Source organism: Esox lucius, chromosome 12, assembly GCF_011004845.1.
Source record: "Esox lucius isolate fEsoLuc1 chromosome 12, fEsoLuc1.pri, whole genome shotgun sequence".
Classification (NCBI taxonomy): domain Eukaryota; kingdom Metazoa; phylum Chordata; class Actinopteri; order Esociformes; family Esocidae; genus Esox; species Esox lucius.
Genome location: NC_047580.1, coordinates 1,998,574 through 2,023,135, shown reverse-complemented (window position 1 = coordinate 2,023,135; position 24,562 = coordinate 1,998,574). Strand labels below are relative to the sequence as shown.

General features: G+C 39.3%; 1 protein-coding gene across 2 annotated transcripts in view; it reads left to right on the top strand.

Moving 5' to 3' along the window:
• Positions 1-24,562, top strand: part of usp11 (ubiquitin specific peptidase 11) — a 96,692-nt gene that overhangs the window by 37,556 nt on the left and 34,574 nt on the right. Inside the window, exon 3 of one of the 2 annotated variants that reach the window (XM_010865812.4) lies at positions 17,797-17,927. The exons of the other annotated variant lie outside the window; for it this stretch is intronic. Coding sequence (XP_010864114.1) covers positions 17,797-17,927 — 131 coding nt within the window. The remainder of the gene's footprint in view (positions 1-17,796; positions 17,928-24,562) is intronic. 2 annotated transcript variants of the gene reach the window in all.

The following is a 24,562-nucleotide window of genomic DNA, read 5'->3' as shown; positions in this document are numbered from 1 at the left end:
CCTACCATGTCCGCTATCTTCATTTTTTTGGTAGTGTGAATAGTTCATGAAAACTATAAATATTGACTTAAAATCAACAATGACTGTTTCGCATGGCCAGGAGCATATAGGTCTTACCCCTATGTGGTGTTAAAAACTAACGTAAATAATACAAGATGGCATACAATATGGCGGACCACAGAAAATATTACACTAAACTGCTTACAATGGGTTTACAGTGGGGAGAACAAGTGTTTGATACACTGCCGATTTTGCAGGTTTTCCTACTTACTTAATTTGTATCATAGGTACACTTCAGTTGTGAGAGACGGAATAAAAAAAAGAAATCAGAAAATCACATTGTATGATTTAAAAAAAAATATTAATTAGCATTTTATTGCATGACCTAAGTATTTGATCACCTACCAACCAGTAAGAATTCCAGTTCTCACAGACCTGTTAGTTTTTCTTTAAGAAGCCCTCCTGTTCTCCGCTCATTACATGTATTTACTGCACCTGTTTGAACTCATTACCTGTATAAAAGACACCTGTCCACACACTCAATCAAACAGACTCCAACCTCTCCACAATGGCCAAGACCAGAGAGCTGAGTAAGGACATCAGGGATAAAATTGTAGACCTGCACAAGGCTGGGATGGGCTACAGGAAAATAGGCAAGCAGCTTGGTGAGAAGGCAACAACTGTTGGCGCAATTATTAGACACACTATGCAGTCATGAATTAAAATCCTGCAGCATACGCAAGGTCCCCCTGCTCAAGCCAGCACATGTCAAGGCCCGTCTGAAGTTTGCCAATGACCATCTGGATGATCCTGAGGATGAATGGGAGAAGGTCATGTGGTCTGATGAGACAAAAATAGAGCTTTTTGGTCTAAACTCCACTCGCCGTGTTTGGAGGAAGAAGGATGGGTACAACCCCAAGAACACCATCCCAACTGTGAAGCATGGAGGTGGAAACATCATTCTTTGGAGATGTTTTTCTGCAAAGGGGACAGGACGACTGCACCGTATTGAGGGGAGGATGGATGGGGCCATGTATCGCGAGATCTTGGCTAACAACCTCTGTCCCTCAGTAAGAGCATTGACGATGGGTCTTGGCTGTGTCTTCCAGCATGACAACGATCCGAAACACACAACCAGGGCAACTAAGGAGTGGCTCCGTAAGAAGCTTCTCAAGGTCTTGGAGTGGCCTAGCCAGTCTCCAGACCTCAACCCCATAGAAGGTCTGTATGGAGGAGTGGGCCAAAATCCCAGCTGCAGTGTGTGCAAACCTGGTCAAGAACTACAGGAAACGTATGATCTCTGTAATTGCAAACAAAGGTTTCTTTACCAAATATTAAGTTCTGTTTTTCTGATGTATCAAATGCTTATGTCATGCAATAAAATGCAAATTAATTACTTAATCATATACTGTGATTTTCTGTATTTTTGTTTTAGATTCCGTCACTCACAGTATGATAGAAATTGGACTTCTACATGCTTTGTAAGTGGGAAAACCTGCAAAACCGGCAGTGTATCAAATACTTGTTCTCCCTACTGTATATCTGCGGCCATATGATTTGTTGTTATGGCTGCTTCTCCATGCTAACCATGTCACAGGAGAACCCCGTCCCATGGTTGCTTGCAACTATGTTTATTATTATTATTAAGGTTTCAGCAGTGAACTGCTGAAACCCTATTGCAAATATGTGCCTTGTGAGGAAATGGACTTATCCACAATTTTTTGTGTCTATGTCATATGGAGTGAGTGGGGTGAGCTTGCAACTTGTTTGGTTCAACATCGTGCCCTTGTGGTCAATCGGAAAATGCTTGCACAAGCTATGTCCTTTCAAAGTTCTGAACATGTGTACTTAGTTAGATTATAATACGATTAACAGTCTTTTCCAGTAATATGCTTCAATGTACAAAACCATGGCCACTTCAACGTTTATTAGTTGATAGCGTCCACGTTTTTTCACATACAGGCTTGGGTTTTTATAGAAATTGGTCTATAGAGGCCACATATCAATGGACGTGAAGACTCGACATTTGGTGCCATCGTTTTAAGCATTTTGATCGTTCGGTTTGGCTGTCAGAGTCAATTCTCCAGGCCCACCCTTGGCATTTCCTGTGGATTCTAGACTCCACAGAAATCCCACCAGTAGGCTGACCAGGATTGCAGATATCATACCGAGTTAGCTGAGGTGGAGGTCGCCGGCTCTCCCTGCTCTTGTGTTGATTTGCCAGTCTTGTCGTCCTTTGAGCCCAGGCTCAGCTCCGGATGTCTGTCCTTTTGTGCTGGAGGGTCGTGGTCTGGTCGACAGTGGCAGGTATCTTTCCCTGAGACTTGCAGTGCTGTGTGAGTTGTCAGGAGTATCTGGTATGGGCCACTCCATCTTGGATCCTTCCATTTTCTCCAGTAGACATTTCTTTCAGGCACTCAATGTATCTTTATACCTCCCATCCCAATGCTAGCTTTAATATTAATTTAGCTAATATGTTTTAGTTATCTAGTATAACACAACCTCTACAGGTGCTGGTCATATAATTAGAATATCATCAAAAAGATTTCAGTAATTTCATTCAAAAAGTGAAACTTGTATATTATATTCATTCATTACACACAAACTGATACATTTCAAATGTTTATTTATTTTAATTGTGATGAATATAACTGACATCTAATGAAAATCCAATACTTAGTTGGGGCTCCTTTTGCTTGAATTACTGCAGCAATGCGGCGTGGCATGGAGTCGATCAGTCTGTGGCATTACTCAGGTGTTATGAGAGGCCAGGTTGCTCTGATAGTGGCCTTCAGCTCTTCTGCATTATTGGGTCTGGCGTATCACATCTTCCTCTTCACAATACCCCATATATTTTCTATAGAGTTAAGGTCAGGCAAGTTTGCTGGCCAATTAAGTACAGGGACCATGGTTCTTAAACCAGGTACTGGTAACTTTGGCACTCTGTGCAGGTGCCAAGTCCTGTTGAAAAATGAAATCTGCATCTCCATGAAGTTGGTCAGCAGCAGGAAGCATGAAGTGCTCTAAAACTTCCTGGTAGACGGTTGCGCTGACCTTAGACCTCTGAAAACACGGTGGACCAACACCAGCAGATGACATGTCACCCCAAACCATCACTGACTGTGGAAACCTTACACTGGACTTCAAGCAATGTGGTTTCTGTGCCTTTCCTCTCTTCCTCCAGACTCTGTGACCTTGATTTCCAAAGGAAATGCAAAATGTACTTTCATCAGAGAACATAACTCAGCAGCAGTCCAGTCCTTTTTGTATTTAGCCCAGGCGAGACGCTTCTGATGCTGTGTCATGTTCAAGAGTGGCTTGACACAAGGAATGCGACAGCTGAAACCCATGTCTTGCATACGTCTGTGCGTGGTGGTTCTTGAAGCACTGACTCCAGCTGCAGTCCACTCTTTGTGAATCTCCCCCACATTTTTGAATGGGTTTTGTTTCACAATCCTCTCCAGGGTGCGGTTCTCCCTATTGCTTGTACACTTTTTTTCTACCACGTCTTTTCCTTCCCTTCGCCTCTCTATTAATGTGCTTGGACACAGAGCTCTGTGAACAGCCAGTCTCTTTAGCTATTACCTTTTGTGTCTTGCCCTCCTTGTGCATGGTGTCAATGGTCGTTTTTTGGACAGCAGTCAAGTCAGCAGTCTTCCCCATGATTGTGTTGCCTACAGAACTAGACTGAGAGACCATTTAAAGGCCTTTGCAGGTGTTTTGGGTTAATTAGCTGATTAGAGTGTGGCACCAGTTGTCTACAATATTCAAATTTTCTGAGATACTGAATTTGGGGTTTTCATTAGTTGTCAGTTATAATCATCAAAATTAAAAGGAATAAACACACTTGAAATATATCAGTCTGGGTGGAATATATGTGTACATTATAGAAGTTTCACTTTTTGAATGGAATTACTGAAATAAATAAACCTTTTGATGATATTCTAATTTTATGACCAGCACCTGTATACCAATGCATGTCTAAGTCTAAGTTTTATGTGTGAAGTTACTCCCCAGTCCTCTCCCTTTACCTGGCACATTGTCCTTTTGTTGTCCTCGTCCATATCGACTCAAAGGCCTCTCTGCCTTGATCTTGATGCTGTAGAAACTTTGACAGAAACTCAGTCTCATCTTCTGTAGCGAGCCTCTCTGTGCCCTAAATCTGTTGCTGTTGGGCACAAGGCTCAAGGTTAAATTGTGTTGTTCTGTCTCACTGTTGATTGGAGATGTGTTCCATACTCAACAAGGAGGTCAGGCCTTCCGCCTTTTCCCCAGCAAAATGTCCATTATGCCATGAATCTGGTTCTGGAAATGCCAAAGGGAAATGGGGCAGGAGGTTTCACTTCACATGGTTGTTCCCAATTAGTTTCCATGTATTGAGCTAGAGGTCTGCCACACAGTCCTTACAGGAGAAAGAGGAAGACAAAACATTGCACCAGTTTACCTATTCTCCTGGTCCGTAATTTAAAGGCTACTGCAATACAAAAAATAATACTCAACTAATAATGAAATGGTGGGATTGAATGTCAGAAAGAAATACCTGAGTGATTATATCAGAAGTGATTTACAATTTTTTCAATCAATGATACATAAAAAAAAATAGAAAATGTAAACAAACAAAAACATTAAAGATTTTTAAAACTTCTCTCTATATTGTTTATGGATAATGTTGCCAAATTGGATGAATTAGTATAACCATGGTCAAATTAATACATAGCTATTTTTGTTTCTCTAATGGCAGATCTTTTTGTCATATCGGTAGTTTTTTATTTAATTTTTACAAAGCACTATTCCACAGACAAATTCAGATGATAATAATAATAATGTTATTATTATTAATAATAATAATAATAATAATATTAATAATAATAATAAACAAATGTAGGGGGGTGAATTGCTAAGATCCCAATTAAAAATACAAACATAAAAATTAAATAAAAGTGCAACTCCCCTCTGCTCTCTGATCTCCCCATGTCCTGACGACTGGTTCTTGGCTGGGGCAGTGGAGGATGTTGGAGTCTCTTGTGTTGTGTGGTCCTCTCCATTCCTCCAACCTTCCTACTTGTTACATGTGAAATCTGCAGTGCTTTAAAGCCTTATTGATGTTACTGCTTCCCTCTTGTGATGTTGTCAGCCATTCTGGTGTCTCACATTTGATGTGTTTGTCCATTACTGTATGTGCTCTTCCTCTCTATGACCCGAAAGTCCAAAAGACATGTGTCCCTGTTCCAATGAGTCAGTCCAGATGGTTACCTCTCCTTCATAGAGTTCAGCTTTTGGCTGATGTCAATGGCCCAGCCTTGGACCCTCAGTTGTAGTTAATTTAGAAATTGCCAGTCCTGCAATTCCATGTACACGTAGTTCTCCAATTGGAATGGGAAAGCAACCCCAGATGACCGTCATCTCAAATAGTGCACTATGTCCTTCAGACTAAAATCTTCACTTATTACTGTCACACATTCAGGTATTAGCACACGGTGAAATCTTAGCAAGTTAAAACTATTAACGATTTGCCTTTAATCTATTTGAATATTTTATAGTACCAGAATGGGAATAACCAATGCAGCTCGATTATAACCCTATTTTGGCTACACCTCAGCAGAGCATTGTATAGATATATTCAGTTAATTTGTATTGCCTATATTATTACATAGTTTTGGTGAGTGCCTAGTGCTTTGCACAGATCTTCCTTTAGTTATTTTTTTTTAATCAGATATGAAGAATTTCTGGTACACCTAACCTTGGTATGACTTCTTACATTAAACACTTTGCATAATTGTTTCGTGTTGGAAAAGCTTCTACCCAACTTGGAAATATGTCTATTAGTACCAAGAAGTAGCGTTTGTATCCAGCCCTCTGTCATTTCAATAAATTCTATTTATAAATGTTCAAACGGGGACCATGAGGTGTGGGTGTTTTACCTTGTTTTACAGGGCCTGTTTTCTGTATGTTGCGTACCTTTGATTGGGCATTCCCTTCAGATTTTTGACATGCTTTTCGAAGACCTAGAGCAAACCAAAGTTTACCTATGCTAGCTATCATTCCCCCTTTTCTCGTGTGGCACACTATATGAGCCACTCGGAAAGACTGAGCAGAAGTGAGACTGGTGCAACTGGTGTACCGGACAGGTGTTTAAAGATCCCGTTGGTACCAGCTGCACAGCCGGCTGTCACCAGGTTTGTTTTTCAGCCTCGGCGACAGAGGTCTGCAGGGGATGGATATGGTCCACAGTGTAACGTGGACACAGGTTGCCATGTTTAGTAGCAGAACAAGTTACAGCAGCAATAAGAGGCGTCTGAGCAGCCTGCTTTGTCTGCCTTGGAGTTACATACGGACACCCTGTCGTTACCACCTTTATGCACGGGGCATTTGATAATAGCAAGTAATAGCTTCTATAAAGTCTCTATAGAGTCATACGTGTACCAGGAGAGTTAAGCGTATGGTCCTGGTACCACTTCTATCCTGTTAAATGTTTTGTTCAATTAAATGGCCTAGACAAGAGAGCTAGTGACAAAGACTGTACAGGCTTGGACTAGTCGTAAAAATAGTAAAAAGAAAAAACTTTAAATTTAAACACTCAAAGAGAAACGTTATCCTTCGTTTCTCATAAAACCAAAAATCTGTTTAAATATGTATAATATGTTAAAACAAACCATAGAAAAATAAAAGTGATCTGTGCCTGCTTGAGAATTAACCAGCGCATATGGTGTAAGTATGGCAATTGTCACTCGGGTGTTTATTTGAAGATCACAGAAAAACCTTGCAAAATATAACGCATACTCAATATTTCACACTTATATTCAATGTATTTGTCGTCTATGCTGAAGCTCAATCAAAATAGCAAACAGGTGGCGCCAAAGAAGAATGGAGCGCTGTGACTTAATTTAAAGGTCCGGCTATACCATTACAAGCCCGAATGATTTATATTCATAATATTTAGTCACAATCACCTTTTGCTATAATTTTCATCAGAACACATACCAAAATAAATAGTGTGGTGCTGCAATAATAAGGAATAAGGAACGCAACTCAATCATTAGTTTTATTGAGCACACATTCTCATTCTCACACACATCCATTCTCCCACCACACGCACACACAATTCTTTGCTCACTCGCTCACACACGAACACTCATTCAAAGTCGACCATTCGTATTTCTGTTAACAGTGTAGAGATTTTTAGTCCCCAAACCTAACGTTATTGTGTATCCTCAACTGAGCGTATGTTTGGATATGGTCCCTCTCCTAGCGTTCTTGGATATCCTCAACATAGCGTATCTTTGGATAATCTAATTTGAATGAGTAATTTTGTTCTTTTTTAATTTTTTTGAAGACCAGCCTTGGCTTGGCATATATGGATTTGTCAACCACTGCTATTGCAGCCCACCAAGGGGAGTAATGTGACTCAATTAGGTTGCGTCACACACCTATCTAATCGCCTGCAAGGGAACTCTAAACACTTCTGCTGCAGTTGATAAATGGTCAAATAGCTCCCTCACTTCTAGGGGTGAATGAGATCTCGGTAGTGCCGAATTATTTATTCCCTCACATGCAACAGATCTTGAGAACCTCGCATTTGTTATACTATACTGTTTAGGAGTTCTCTTAACGGACTATTTGATAAAAGCTTGATCATTATCTCTTTTTTTTTGTTCTTTTAACTTCTTATTGAAGGATTTTCTATATTTTTCTTTTAGTAAATAACATCAATTCAATGCATCAGAAAGGTGGGGCTGATGGACCACACCTGGTGTTCCAGATCTTTGGAGAAGCAAATGTCACCCAGGACATTGATTTACATCACCAAGGGTCTGTTGGAGACTTGGTGGGGCCAGATCTTTAGAGAAGCAAATGTTATGCAAGACCTCTGAATAACATCACCAAGGGTGTGTTGGAGACTTGGTGGAGCCAGAAGCACCTCTTCGTCCAATACCCTTTCCAATCTTCCTCAACAGACATTTGTCATTACACTACACTTGCTGAAGACATAGGTTTCTCCCATAATACTACTTATTAAGTGTGCTCTCCCATATTACTACTACTACTTATTATTATGATTCCTCCAGCTCTACAGCCTAAACGGTAAAAGCTATAAACACGAAACCAACTCCCAAATGTCCCAAAACTCGGGTTGCTTGAACAGATCTTTTTGATAGCTATTATACTTTTTAAACTATATCAATATTTAATTGAGCCACCAATGTATTTAAATTATAAGAAAGTGTTCATAGACTTGAATTGTAAAAAAGTAAAAAATTCTAGATGAATATCCTACATTTATTAAGCTATCAAGTCTAATTCAATGCCAAGATGTTCAGTCTGGCCCAACTTGAGTTGCTTGTATTCAGAATTGTTTATACTTTGTTTACTTTTGTAATTATAATCATTCAAATATTGCATAGATTAACGTGTTTCAACAAGAGCAAAAGTAATACAGCGGTTTCATTGCACTGGAGGCAATGGAGTGGGTGGCTAAGAAAGTGCTGCTGGTGTAAAGTATGTTGAGATTGACAGCATGGAAGTTGGTCAATAGGGTAAGGACAGGAAAATAGTCTGGCAGGGGAGATTCATGTCTGTATGTGTATGGTTGTGCAGACTTCTGCCTCGACACTCTAAGGCCATTGACAAAAACAATGGCAATGGAAAACGCAGTGGTAGGACACTACAACGTTTTTTTTACGTTTCACTAAGAGTCTGTGTGTCTGTCTGTCTGTGTGTTTGTGTGACAAAGATATACAGACCTACCCTCTGTTCTTAGCCCTGTTCAGAAGTATAGCCTAGAATCTGGACATTTACTGGCAAGTAAATCTGAAGTACGGTTCAAGAGAAAAAGAGTTCTAAAGGCATGTATTAGCATTAGCTTGTGGTGAAAATTGTCAGATTTCTGGCAAACAAATGCACATGGTGTTATATAGGGTACATGGTTTTATATAGGGTACATACACTCACCTAAAGGATTATTAGGAACACCATACTAATACTGTGTTTGACCCCCTTTCGCCTTCAGAACTGCCTTAATTCTACGTGGCATTGATTCAACAAGGTGCTGAAAGCATTCTTTAGAAATGTTGGCCCATATTGATAGGATAACATCTTGCAGTTGATGGAGATTTGTGGGATGCACATCCAGGGCACGAAGCTCCCGTTCCACCACATCCCAAAGATGCTCTATTGGGTTGAGATCTGGTGACTGTGGGGGCCATTTCAGTACAGTGAACTCATTGTCATGTTCAATTTGAAATTATTCGAGCTTTGTGACATGGTGCATTTTCCTGCTAGAAGTAGCCATCAGAGGATGGGTACATGGTGGTCATAAAGGGATGGACATGGTCAGAAACAATGCTCAGGTAGGCCGTGGCATTTAAACGATGCCCAATTGGCACTAAGGGGCCTAAAGTGTGGCAAGAAAACATCCCCCACACCATTACACCACCACCAGCAGCCTGCACAGTGGTAACAAGACATGATGGATCCATGTTCTCATTCTATTTATGCCAAATTCTGACTCTACCATCTGAATGTCTCAACAGAAATCGAGACTCATCAGACCAGGCAACATTCTTCCAGTCTTCAACTGTCCAATTTTGGTGAGCTCATGCAAATTGTAGCCTCTTTTTCGTATTTGTAGTGGAGATGAGTGGTACCCGGTGGGGTCTTCTGCTGTTGTAGCCAATCTGCCTCAAGGTTGTGCGTGTTGTGGCTTCACAACTGCTTTGCTGCATACCTCGGTTGTAACGAGTGGTTATTTCAGTCAAAGTTGCTCTTCTATCAGCTTGAATCAGTCGGCCCATTCTCCTCTGACCTCTAGCATCAACAAGGCATTTTCGCCCACAGGGCTGCCGAATACTGGATGTTTTTCCCTTTTCACACCATTCTTTGTAAACCCTAGAAATGGTTGTGCGTGAAAATCCCAGTAACTGAGCAGATTGTGAAATACTCAGACCGGCCCGTCTGGCACCAACAACCATGCCACACTCAAAATTGCTTAAATCACCTTCAGTTTGGAGTTCAGGAGATTGTCTTGACCAGGACCACACCCCTAAATGCATTGAAGCAACTGCCATGTGATTGGTTATTAGATAATTGCATTAATGAGAAATTGAACAGGTGTTCCTAATAATCCTTTAGGTGAGTGTATATTCTACAGTAATCAGCCATTTTATCCACCGTTTCGCAAGATATCTCTTAGTCCCAAAATAAATCTAACGAGGAATGTATGAGATCTGTATGCCAAAGGTCATGTGAAACCAACTTACTTTGTAAAAATTGAAATATTTTTCAGTCTACAGAAAAGTCCAAGATGGTGGATGTTATGGGTTCTTTGGGCTTTTTGTACCTCATGAGAAATGAGGCATGTATACCAAGATGCAGCATTATAGATCAAATAGGCTGGAAATTTGAATCATGGACTCTGGCGCCCCTGGTGGAGGAATTGTTGCAAGTGTCTGCGTGGTAGTTACTCGTGGTCTATATTTTCAGTGTGCAAAGTTACAGCATTTTCCACCTGGGACTTTGAGTTATTCAGCAGTTTCAATGAAAAAAAGAGAATAGTAATAACAGACAATAACAATAGGGTTTCTCCTACAGTAGAACTCCTTATAATAGCAACATTAACAATAGGGTTTCTCTTACCAGAGAACTCAAAATAATAATAATAATAATAACACCAACTATAACAATAGGGTTCTGCAGCATTGCAGCTTGGACCTTTAATAATTATTAAAGCTGCAAACAGCATTGACGGGCTTCAGCTGTGTGCCAACACTGTGCCAAAATCAGGACCAAACTGGACACAATGAGCTACTTCTGTTCACCCTAACACGCTTGCCATATAGGCCATATATTGCAGGATGGAACATCACACATTTCGGACCATTGTCCATGTACTTTTGTACCAATATTGATTATTTTTGACTGCTCCAAACGTCAAAATTTGCACAAGAGCTTGTGTGATATCTATGCCAAAACAATTATTCAATGTAATATTGTGATTCTTTTTTGACAATATTGTATTGATATTCTGATCTCGTGAATCAATGTTTATTTATTTTTTATAGTGTTGACAGCCGTCTTTTATATTACTGTAGCGGTCGCTGAACGGGCGTGTTTCTTTAACAGTAATAGCTGTGTATATCACAGTCTTCCTGATAAAACCCTGTTACTGTATTCCCATGGATGTCTTCATTAATCAGAAAAAGGGTATTCTGTCATTTGACTTTTTTTTTTGTTTTATTAATTTCCTTACTCAAAATGAGCCACGACTTTTTATGTTAGAAGAGATGTGTGTTGTTCGGTGATACAAGGTTAGAAACGTCCTTGCCTTTTGAAAGCTATAATAATGTTGAGGTGAGTAAGAAATTAACTGTGGCTATACGTTTTTTGTCAATACTTTATGCTGTGAAATATTGGTAATATCTTTTAGATGACAACAGCAACCCAATCATGATAACTTGATAGACAAGCACATCAGCTGTGGTGCGTTCCAGTAGCTGTGTAGCCGAGTAGCCGGCTCACTAGTTGGTTGTTTTTTCTTGTTTCTTCCAATTTAATTTAAATATGGAAACTGCCATTGCTTGCTAGACAACCAATTGTCCGGTTTGTTTCGTCTGTCATACTAAAATAAAATTGTCTGCCCGCAAATGTTTTGCTTGTGCAGCAACAAGCTCTTACTTTCACTAGCTAGCCAAGAAGCAGTAATCTTGTGCTTCGCTGACAATGTTGTCACTTGATTGCGATGATGTCCTGCATCTGCCAAAAGATGTACTCCACGTACCTCCCCTTATCATTTATACAAACTTGTCTTGAGATTTGCCTTGTGCTTACTTTATTATGATCATATTAGCTGTACGGATCTAATGTGACTGCTGGCTCAATCTCATTGCAATATATAGTTTTATGCAAACTTAGACGTTAGTTCTTTCTATTGATTGTTAATGGGAGATTGTTAATTGTATATTATTCCAAGTTACATTAATTGCTCTTTAAAACAAGTTAACTTGTAATTGTAAAAGTTCTAAGTCATTTCAAATTGAGTGGTTTTTTTTTTTATTAGGGGTTGCCCATGGGGATTAGCTAAATATTGTCTAATACACTGAACAAAATTATAAACGCAACCCTTTTGTTTTTGACCTCATTCATCATGAGCTGAACTCAAAGATCTATGACTCTTTCTATGTACACCAAAGGCCTATTTCTCTCAAATATTGTTCACAAATCAGTCTAAATCTGTGTTAGTGAGCACTTCTTTACCGAGATAATCCATCCACCTCACAGGTGTGGCATATCAAGATGCTGATTAGACAGCATGATTATTGCATAGGTGTGCCTTAGGCTGGCCACAATAAAAAGCTGCCCCCAAAAAAGGCCTTAAATGCGTAGTTTCATCATACTGAACAATGCCACAGATGTCGCAAGTTTTGAGGGAGCGTGCAATTAGCATGCTGACTGCAGGAATGTCCACCAGAGCTGTTGCCCGTTGTGATGGTAATTCCATCGATCATAACTTTTAAAGGAGTAAGTACAGAGACAAAATTCTCTTGGCACAATTAACTGTTTATTTACAAATAGAGAGACTGGTCAAAAGCTTACAGAATAATCATCTGAAGAATCTCTAAATTAATACAGGACAATCATCAGTACTTATAGGGGAAAAAGGGGTGTGGTAAGATGCTGCACACCTGTCCTAACTCAACAAAACACATTCCCCTTTGTTCTATCACAATACTAGGTTTCACCCAACGGGCAGGCTGTCCTCCCCCACATGGGTAACCTCTTCAACTCCTAAGAGGTCTTACGTCATCTGATGGGTTATACAGATTTACGAGTAACCTTAAAATCTGCTGATACCAGTCAATAATGACCCTAAACACCAGAACCCCCTCTCCTACATTCCTTTAAACATGGGGACTCAGTACTTGTAACTAGTAACCCATTTATACATGTATAGGACTAAGTATACATCAGTTCAAGAATTTCCATTACACCGTGAATTGAATGTTCATTTCTCTACCATAAGCCGTCTCCAAAGGCATTTCAGAAAATTTGGCAGTACATCCAACCGGCCTCACAACCGCAGACCACGTGTAACCACACCAGCCCAGGATCTCCACATCCAGCATCTTTACCTCCAATATCGTGTGAGACCAGTCACAGCTGCTGCAACAATTGTTTTGCATAACCAAAGAATTTCTGCACAAAGAATTCCAATGCACATTTTAGAGTGGCCTTTTATTGTGGCCAGCCTAAGGCACACCTGTGCAATAATCATGCTGTCTAATCAGCATCTTGATATACCACACCTGTGAGGTGGATGGATTATCTCGGTAAAGAAGTGCTCACTAACACAGATTTAGACTGATTTGTGAACAATATTTGAGAGAAATAAGCCTTAGATCTTTGAGTTCAGCTCATGATGAATGAGGTCAAAAACAAGTGTTGCATTTATAATTTTGTTCAGTGTAGTTTTGAGGTTTTCTTTAGCACTAAGTATCGTGATTCAATTGTGATATCGTGATGAATTGAGATGTATTGAATCGTAACGTGTATTGTGATATCTCGTATTGCAAGGTACTTGCCAATACTCACCCCTAGTGATATCCATCAGCTTTGGTAAAGGGCATTGAGGTGCCCATATTGTTAAACCCAAGTCTTGACTAGATTTTACCTAAGACTCTACAATGATGATAAAAATGTTTGGCTTACCGTTGGCTGACACCAATTACACAATGCCAATTTGCACAAAAAAACTAATGTTAACTACCTACCTGTTTGCCAATCACAAGCTTGACAAGTTTTGAACCACAATAGCTACAACAAGAGTATGAATGCTTGAAGTATCAATGCCTTTCACACCTACATGCCAATCGAGCCATATTGCCATAATTAGCTACCGCTGATATTTGACATAAAAAGTCAAAAACTGCAGACTGTACTACCTCCCATGTAAGTTACTAGATATTGATATTATTTGCTTTTGTTTTTACAATATTACCTTACTTTTGATATTACATTATATCTAGCTAGGAAGTTCAGAACATTTCCATGGCCTGGTGTCCATAATGTAATATGGACATCCCGGGAAAAACGTATTTCTTTACGCTTATTTTTCTCAGTTTCAATATTTGATATGTTATATTTGTACTGTTTTATTTTAGTGTAGAGTTAAAATTATTTGCACATCTTTGCATTATGTATTTCTTATGTCTCTTTTTTTTTTTTGCAGGAGCCCTTTGCTTTTCTGACTTTTTTTTCCTGCGGTGGTATAGGAAACATTACAAAAGGCCTGTTTTGGTTGCTTGATGTTTACTTAACGGCTTAGGCTCTTCATATATGATTGGGCTACACATCTATTTTTACTGGGGGGGGGGGGGTATTTCATGCTGAGACCGAAGTTTTCTTTTGTAGATGAACTGTGTCGAAACATGCAGTACCAAGTAGGGGAACAAAGTGTGGAATACACTCCCCAAAAACATGAACACTGTCATAAGACAAACATTCTTCATGGAAATATTCCTTTAACATTCTTTTTAATTGTCTTAGAGGTACCAATTCATTCAATTTAAAATTATTCCATATGTGGAGTGCGGATATACTAAATGCTGATCTACCTATTTTGCTGGAGATTGAAGAGATCTCTGGAGTTAAACATTCCTGAGACTGTCTGATAGCTTGTATTTCTGTATGTCAACAGAGAAGTAATGTATGATTGTACTTTGTGCAAAGCCTTAAAAACAAAATGTGAAATGAATCTGTGTCTTTAAAGGGGGCCAACCTACATTCTGATATACTATGCTGCTTGAAATTCCTTGTGTAATCATTAAAAATAGTGTTCACAAAATAGGCCCTCTTTTCATTATCATAGACATTAGTGGTATTTTAGTTTCCAATGTCCATGGGGGGAGTGAAGGAATTGAGGGGTACTCCTAGTTGTTACTTAGAGGGACAATGAATGTTAGTTTACAGTATGTGTGATATAACTGTCACTATTCCTAGGTGCTTGGCATAGATAAGGTACTAGCCATGAATCAGCAGAGAGAGAGACCCTGGTGAGAGCTGTGATTGTAACATAGACCGGTACTATGCCTGCTGAATAAACATCGAAAAAGCCTCTATCCCTGATTCATTCTTTGACCTGTGCAAAACAATATGAACAACTATTAGTCTAATGGTTAAAAGTACATTGATCCAACAGTAGTCAAAGCGAGATTGTTATGGGTTACATTGGCCATGAATGGATTTTGTAAGTTGACTGCTAAGAAGAAATGTATGATCTAGTATATATTTGAGGTCCAATAATTTCTTTCCCATTTTAATGCACAATGCCCAATGCAGGCTCCAATGTCAATTGGATTTTCTGCTAAGAAACAGGCCATACTGACAGAATAGATAGAATGATAGGTGGATAAGCTCTGTTTTAATTCAGTTCGACAGGAAAAGGTTGACTTAACCTACTGGGTAGCGGGTTTGGTTCAGAGCATTTGTTGCTATGGTTTCTGATCAGGTTACATTTCAAGCTATCTTTTTGGTGTCTCTGCGGCACCCATCTGTGAGCTCCAGGTAAGATTTTATAAGGAAATAAGGTAACACTTTCCCTTAAGTTGACACTTATTACTAGGTAACTGCTATTGCTGTCACAATTGACGTTTTAGTTGACGATTAATGGTCGTACAAATAATTGCAATTAACAAATGTAATTGTCAAAACGCAACCACAAAGCAAGGACAATATTATTGTGCATCGTGACGATTCACCTCTAGCTCTTCTGCAAATATTATAATATAACAGTTATTTGAAACAACCTTCTTTACATAGAACATTACACCATTTAATATACAATGGGACAACATGTATTTCTATCCATATATTTTAATGTGCAATAACTAATTAGGAAATATGGTTGGAAATGACAAAATACCTACCTACAATATTAGTAAAAATATTTTACACACACTTGTGTTCTCGTTTGTCAATCAGATTTGAAGCAACAGTTATATTATAAATATTTGCGATCAGCTAATTATGTAATAATTGCAGACCTAGACCTAGAATCTGCTATGTTAATACATAGTATTAACTCTATATTTACCACAGGTATTACATTGCAATTACATTAGAATAATGATTTATCAGTATAAGTTATTACACTTGTGGAAAAACTGCAGATAAATTACAAAGCATCTGTAGGATGTTATTCCAAGTGTGTGATTACATATTATTTTTGTTTTAGTAATTACACAATGTCTTGTTACACATGTAAATAAAACATTTGAATTACACTTTTGTTGCACCATATAACTAGACCAACTATGTTTAAACATTATTTTGGTCATCATTAAAAGCTAATTTCTCATGCTTATCAGCTGGCTAAAATGTTTTCTTCAATCAAATGTTATGTAAGAACAATGTCATTAATTTGTAATTATTATATTACCTGCCTAGGAATAAGAGAGAGAAAGTGAAACAGAATTTTAAAACCTTTGTAACACTATTTAGTTACATTTGTAATTAACTTGTATCTACCTATGAATAAGCAACCTATAAGAAAGTGAAACTCAAAAATTAAAACCTTTGTGAATACCATGTAGTTACATTTATAATAAATGTATACCTACCAAGGAATAAGCAACACATGAGTCTGTTATAGGTCCCAGATGTGGCACCAGGTAGGAAGATTATATGACCTCTAAAACAGGATAAATAATACGATAGAATGATATGTTTTCTCTTTATGATTTTACAATCATACACGTTACATGTTCCATGTGTGGTGAATCATACAGTTTCGTTCATACTATTGCTAAGAACATTCATAAATCCTGATTTCACACACACACACACAATCTCACCATCTGCTCTACAAACCCAAAGCCTTGCTATAGAATATGAACACATTTGTAGTTAAACATAAAAATAAGAATTCCTTTAGAAAAATAAATGTGAACATAAAGATTACATTAATATGTTAACATTAATAATATAATATCATAATTACAAAAAACTTTCTGAAAAGACCAAACAGGCTAGCATACACAAACTCATTAAAAGCTGTACATGTAATTCTATACCTGCCAAAATATTGTTGCAAACTACTAACAATGCTAGATAAATATTGATTATCAAGAATTAGTGTTTCTTCACAAACCTCTAAAATAGGATAAATAATGCAACAGAATGATTGTGCAGGTTTGTTGTGGTTCACTTCTCCATAAGATTAAAGATCGCCTGAGCCTACTTCCCAAACACAGCGGTCCTGATCACGCTAATTTCCCCTAGTGGTTGCATGAAGTATAAGTGGTTCTCAGTGCCCTCCAGTGGAGTTTCTTACTTAGAAAAATAGAGAATATAGAAATTGTGACCATACAGTTAATAAATATAGTGTATGTTACAAGTGGGATAAATGTATGTTCTAAATGGCATTCTAGAAGTGCAATTGAGGCAAATTGAAGGAGTAAAGTGGCATGTGCGACTGGGATGCAGAGATCCCAGCAATGAGATCCCCGAGGTAGACATACGTATGTACAACAGCAAAAATGCAAGCATGATGGCATTACTAAATAAATATGCAAAGTGGCAAATTGAATGTGCAAGGTGCATAGCGGCAGTGAGGTTCTGGGGGTGTAGAACAACAAGGTCCCACAGTTAGTGATGGGTTACAGAGTAAAGCAGGGTTACAGTAGATGGGACGAAACTGTTACTGAGCCTGATGGTGCAGGATTTACCTCTACCTGAAGTGTGCTGCTGTTTATGTTGTCAATATGAAAAGTCAGAGATGGTTAATGATGATTACAATACCCACAGAACTGGATTCCTACCACCTGAAGGAGCGTCTGGTGGAGAATGAGGACTTTGTGTTGGTCCCAGCTGAAGCATGGCACAAGCTGCTGTCGTGGTATGGTATGGTAGACGATCAACCTGCCTTGGCTCGGAAGGTAAAACAAATTAAAGTGGTCAAAAATATATAAAGACCTATAATATAGATGGCTTGCCTGGAATAGTTACAAATGACACATGCCACATTGATGAGAAAGAAAGCAATGAACAGTCAGGTGGCTAACAATGATCAGAAGCTGCCGAAATTCTATTTTGTAATAAACTGCATAAAGTCTGGCCATTATTCCATGGCTCTTAAAAGTATTCACTGTCCCTTGGACGTTTTCACATTTTGTGTTAGAACTTGACCTTAGAATGGTTTTAATTGGGAGTTTTTGTAACAGATCAACACAAGTATATAATGTAAAAGTGAAAAATGTAATATTTCTTTTTTAATCACAAATAGAAATTAAGTGGGACATTTTTTTGTCAGTATTTGGTAGTGTCCCCTATGGCATTAATTATAGAAAAAATTTGAATAGGTCTCTACCTTCTTTGCACATCTGGAGACAGCAGTTTTTGCCCATTCTTCTTTGCAAAATATCTCAAGTTGGATTGGCCATTTTGAACTCCCTCCATGTTTTCAATTGGATTGAAAGATTAATCTTCTCCTGGGTCTGAGGTCCTGTGTGCTCTGGCTCAGGTTATCTTCAAGTATTTTGTTCTGTTCATTCTTCCCTCAATCATGAAAGGTCTCCCAGTCCCTGTTGCCATCCCCAAAGTATGATGCTGCCTTCACCATGCTTCCTGGTTGGATGGTGTTGCCAGGATGATGTGCTGTCTGAGGCTTGCGCCAAACACAGCACTAAGCATTGAGGTCTACTGGACCATAGAATCTTCCTCTACTTGGTCTCAGAGTCTCCCACATGCCTTCTGGCAAATTCTAGCTGAGATTTAGATGTTTCTTCTTTTTGCCTGTCTTGAAATTAGGCCACTTGTATGAAGCATCCTGGATATTGTTGCAGTATGCACAGGTTCTCCTGGCTCAGCCAAGGAACACTAACTCCTTTAGAGTTACCTGTTCTAGACAAATACTCAAAATGATTAAATTATTAATCAATTTATAATCTGATTTGCATTATTGTGCAATATCCAAATCAACAACGTACATGATTTTCTGCTCCAATAAAGACTTGATTGTTGAGTGTTAGAGTTCACACTGCAACTGCTAGCAAAGAAGTCTGCTTTAAGCCATCTACGCTGTTGACACCCATGTCTGGCTGTATTATACAATTCCACTAACAAATTAACTGAACTGTCATTTACCTCATTCTCCTCATTTGAATACATTGCTTTCAAAGCATCATGCTCCCTGACCACCATTCTTGTATATCGTCCCCCAAAACACATAACGAATCATTTGTATCTGATCTAGCAGACCTACTCACAATCATTACACCTTCCTCACCCCACCTACTCCTGCTCGGTGATATGAATATTCATGTTGACACACCAAACTCCAAACTTGCCTCTGATTTTATTGCTGTATTGGACTGTTTTATTATCACCCAGCACGTCCATTTCCCCACTCACATTAAGGGCCACACACTCGACCTTGTCTGCTCTGTTGGCCTTAACCTCTCAGATATTTCCCCTTCTGTTTTCCCCCTGTCTGATCACAAGATTTTACATTTTTCTTTCTCCTCCAAAATACCCCACAACACTGATAAGCGTCCAATCTCCTTCCGTAATATCAAAGCTGTCGACCCTCTCCATCTCTCCACTGCCATTTGCTCTGCACTACCCCTGGAACATGCTCCCAACAACCCTGATGATCTGGCAAATCAGTTCAACAGCGCTCTCTCTTCCTCCCTTAACACTCTGGCACCACTTAGAGCTAAGCATGTTTCATTCACCACCTCATCTCCCTGGTTTACTCCTGAGCTCCGTTCTCTGAAGCAGGTTGGCAGACGCCTGGAACGCCTGGCTAGATCAACGGGGCTCACTATTCACACTGATGCATACAAACATCACTTCTCTACATACAGAGATGCCCTCAGTACTGCTCGGTCCTCCTACTTCTGCAACATTATCAGTAGCTCTAATATGAACTCACATACCTTATTCTCAACAGTCAACAAGCTACTTCAGCCTCGCCATAACAACCATACCTCACATACTCTCCCTGCCAACACTTTCCTTTCATTCTTCAAAGACAAAATCACAAAAATCAATGCATCACTGTTAGGTCAGTCTCCCTGTTCCCTTTCTCCAACTGCTGATTACTCACTCTGTCCACCGCCTGTTCTTCGCACTCACCTTCATACATTCTCCCCCATTGACTCTGACTATATCACTAAAATTATACTCTCGTCCAAATCAACTTCCTGTTCCCTTGATCCCATTCCAGCCTCTCTCATTAAAGCCTGCCTGCCTGCATTCTGTCCCTACATCACACGCATCATTAACCTATCCCTCACCCATGGCACTGTCCCGTCCATCTATAAAACTGCTGCTGTCACTCCCATCTTAAAGAAGCCTGGACTAGATACCACCATCCTGAACAATTTCTGCCCGATATCCAACCTCCCCTTCCTTGCCAAAACCCTGGAAAGGACGGTTGCCTCTCAACTCCAACAACACCTGCTTCACAATGACCTGTTTGAACCCCTCCAGTCTGGTTTCCGCCCACTCCACAGCACAGAGACTGCATTACTCAAAGTTGTCAATGACCTCCTCATCTCTGCTGATGCTGGTTCCCTCAACATCCTGATTCTCCTGGATCTGAGTGCCGCATTTGACACCGTGAGCCACCAGATCCTCCTCACCAGGCTCAGGGGTCTGGGTGTTGAGGGAACCGCACTCTCCTGGCTGCAAACCTACCTCACAAATCGAACCCATTACATCTCCCTCAGTCACCAAAAATCTGAAATATCTACAGTCACGCAGGGGGTCCCCCAGGGCTCTGTTCTGGGTCCCTTACTCTTCATCATTTACATCCTCCCCCTTGGTCAGATCCTCCGCCACACAGATTTATCTCAGCACCAAATCTCTCACCAACCCACCTCTGGCCCATATTGAATCATGTCTCTCTGAAATAAAAATATGGATGCATCACAACTTCCTCAAACTCAACAGTGAAAAAACAGAACTTCTTCTCATTGGCACCAAATCCACCCTTAGTAAAACTGGCACATTCTCTCTCACCATTGACAACACTGTAGTTTCTCCTTCCCCCTATGCTCGTAACCTTGGGGTCATCCTTGACTCCACCCTATGTTTCGAGCAACACATTAAACAGACTGTCAAATCATCTTTCTTTCATCTTCGTAACATTGCAAAACTCAAATCCTCCCTCCCCCCACCTGCAGCTGAAACTCTGATTCATGCATTCATCTCCTCCCGTCTTGACTATTGTAACTCCCTCTTGTCCGGCATCAACTCCTCATACCTCCATAAGCTCCAAATGGTTCAAAACTCTGCTGCTAGGCTTCTTACTCATTCAAAGTCCTGGCAGCACATCACCCCCATCCTCTGTGAGCTTCACTGGCTCCCTGTCAAACAGCGCATTGAATACAAAATACTCCTCCTGACTTACAAAGCCCTCCACAAACTTGCTCCCCCCTACCTCTCGGACCTTCTTCAACACTATCAACCTTCACGCTCACTCCGCTCTTGTACAGCAGGCCACCTCATCATCCCCAGATCCAAGCTACGGAGCTGTGGTGACAGGGCATTCTCCAGGGTTGCTCCCCGGCTCTGGAACTCACTGCCACAATCCATCCTTGACTCTGACTCTCTTAACACCTTCCGCCTCCGCCTTAAGCCATTTCTGTTTAAACAAGCCTTCCCATAGCCCCTTTGTTGTTGTATATTTTATGTCTCAGTGTTCTTTGTTTTGCTTGTTTTTGTAAAGCGTCTTTGGGTCATTGAAAAGCGCTATATAAATCCCATGTAGTATTATTATTATTATTATTATTATGTCTACGCTGTTGACACCCATGTCTACGCTGTTGACACCCATGTCTACGCTGTTGACACCCATGTCTACGCTGTTGACACCCATGTCTACGCTTTTTACACCTTATCTATGTAATCAATGCAGTTTACACCCATGTTTGAATATCACAAGTCATAACTGTAATTGCAATAGTTATCCAAATCATGCACCACTGATACTCAGTTTTTCCACGTTCTTTCCATTTCTTAATAATTTAATTCTCTATTCCCTTGGGATATTCAGTGCCTTGGAAATGTTTTTATATCCTACACCTTATTGGTGCTTTTGAAGAAGATTTGCTTTGAATGTTCTTTTGTCTTCATAACATAGTTTAAGTCAGGACTTTCTTTACCAGTCAAAGGTTTTTACATTTTTATTGACATTCACAGTTAAATGCCTTAATGTACTCTGAAACTAAAGCATAAAACAAATATACAATTGAAGGCAAAATGGAAATCATATAAAGTAGCCACTTTTTGCAGACATAACAGTCTAACACAATCGTGGCAGTCTGCCTACAATGGAAATCCAATATTGTTCAGAAAGTTCCCAGGAATGTCTTGCACTTGTAGGTCACTTGGTTTTCACCTTTCTGCCCAGTTTATCCCAAATCAGCTTGATGGGGTTTAAATCTGCAGTCTGTGCTGATCTTCTAAGGTGTTCCTAACTATTTTAGTTGCATTATTCAGGTTTTTGTTTTTTTCAGAGAATACCATTATTAAAAGTTATACAAAACAAAACCCATTTTCTTTTCTTGATCTCTTGCGTTCATCTTTAAGCTTAAACAGTATATAAAAAAAGTATATTTTAAGATTATAATCGCCAACTCTGGATCCGGCAAAACAGCCCCAGACCATCATGCTTCCTCTTCGTCCTCCATGTTGGGCAGTTGGTTTCACACACTGAGAAACCATCCTTTCACCTACCCGATGTCGTACAAAAACCTTGCCTGATGAACTGAAGTTTTAACTAATTTCATTTTTATTCATCGGTCCATAAGATCTTCCAGTCTTCAGTAGTGCACTAGTGGTGCTTAATGGCCCAGACTAGCACATTTTTCTTATTTTGACATCTTTGCATTAACTTTCTTAATGCCACTCAACCTGCCAAACCTGCTGCTCGAAGACTTCTCTTCACAGTTGAAACTGAGACTTGCATACGTTGACCAGTGTTAAGCTGTACTTGAAGCTGTTGTCCTGTGAGCTTTCAATCACGCAAGCTGTTGACTCTCAGAAACTTGGCTATGCCAGACCTCTTCCTGTCAGTTTCCTCAAGTTTCCAAGTGCCCTTTGATGGTGTAGGACTGTACTCATTGACACTGTCTTTTGTCTTTGCTATTTCCTTAAAGGAAAGACCTACACTTTTAAGATTTATAATGGTCTGCCTGATCTTCCTTTAATTGCCTTTTTCTCACTGATTGCCTTCTTCTCAATGATAGCAATGTGCTACTTCTTGCAGTACTTGCAATACTGTCAAAAAATTCTCTGAGGGTTTGACTGAGGGTTTGTAAGTATCAATCAAACATTTGGATACCTGTTGGAATTGTTAGCCTCAACTTTCGAGGCTTAATCTACTTTCATTGCTGCCAAACAGCTGTAAGTTGTTAAAACCCATTACTTGTAATTTTTTATAACTCTGAAGTGTTACATTATTTTTCAGTTTTTGGTGACCTAAACCTTTTTTTTAACCTCTGTCAGTTTACCGCTGATCTTGGTACCCTTTCAGGTTGTTCACTGGACTTGAACTGCATAAATGTAAATAAAAACTGGAAAATGGGAGTGTTTTAAAACTTTTGACCTGTGGGACCTTGTTGAAACAGGTGTCTTTTACTTGACTTCATGAAAAACACCCTAATTGCACCTAGGCAGACTCAATTCAACTACTTATAAGACTTGCAAAGACCATTGATTCACTACATCTCATTCAGATGTGTCATTGCAAATGGGCAATCCAATTTAGTTTTTAATGTTTTACTTAAAACTTTTTGTGTTGATCATTGGCAAAAACTCTAATGAAGTAATTCAATCCATTTAGATTTTTGTAACCATAAAAGGAGAGAGTTATTTTGAGGCACTGTAAACATAAAAAAATAGAAACTAAACCATTTCCCCTGGTTCATGAGCTAAAAGAAAATATCCTGATACTTTCACAATTAGCGTTCTTCTCTAAAATGTTTACACATTTGTTCACATTCCTATTGGTTTGCATTTCTCTTTTAACAAGGTAATCCACCCACCTCTCAGGATTGGCTTTTCAAGAAGTTGTTTTAACCACATGATCATTACACAGGTGCACTTTGTGCTGGCGACAATAAAACAGCACTCTAATACATGCAGTTGTGTTGCAAATAAATGTTTCTACCTTTAACTGCCTGTTACCTGTCGGAAACTTATATGCCTGCTCAGCAGCAACCTGACCTGACTGCAGTTTGGGGTTGTAACTGACTTCAATGGGCAAATGCAAATTCTTTATTGCTGCACACTTGAGAAATATGCTCTTCACTGATTAATCCACGTTTTAACTGTATCTCTTGGTAAGATGAAATAAAAGACACCCAAAATGAAGAGTTTATCAATTGGCTGTATAGGCACATGCTTATTTTCTAATTTCCATTTAAAATATTTCAGAATATTAATTATATGATTTCATTTGTGTACATACACATTCAATAGGTGTACTTTACTTTTTATGCATACATACACTGAACAAAATTATAAACGCAACACTTGTTTTTGCCCCCGTTTATCATGAGCT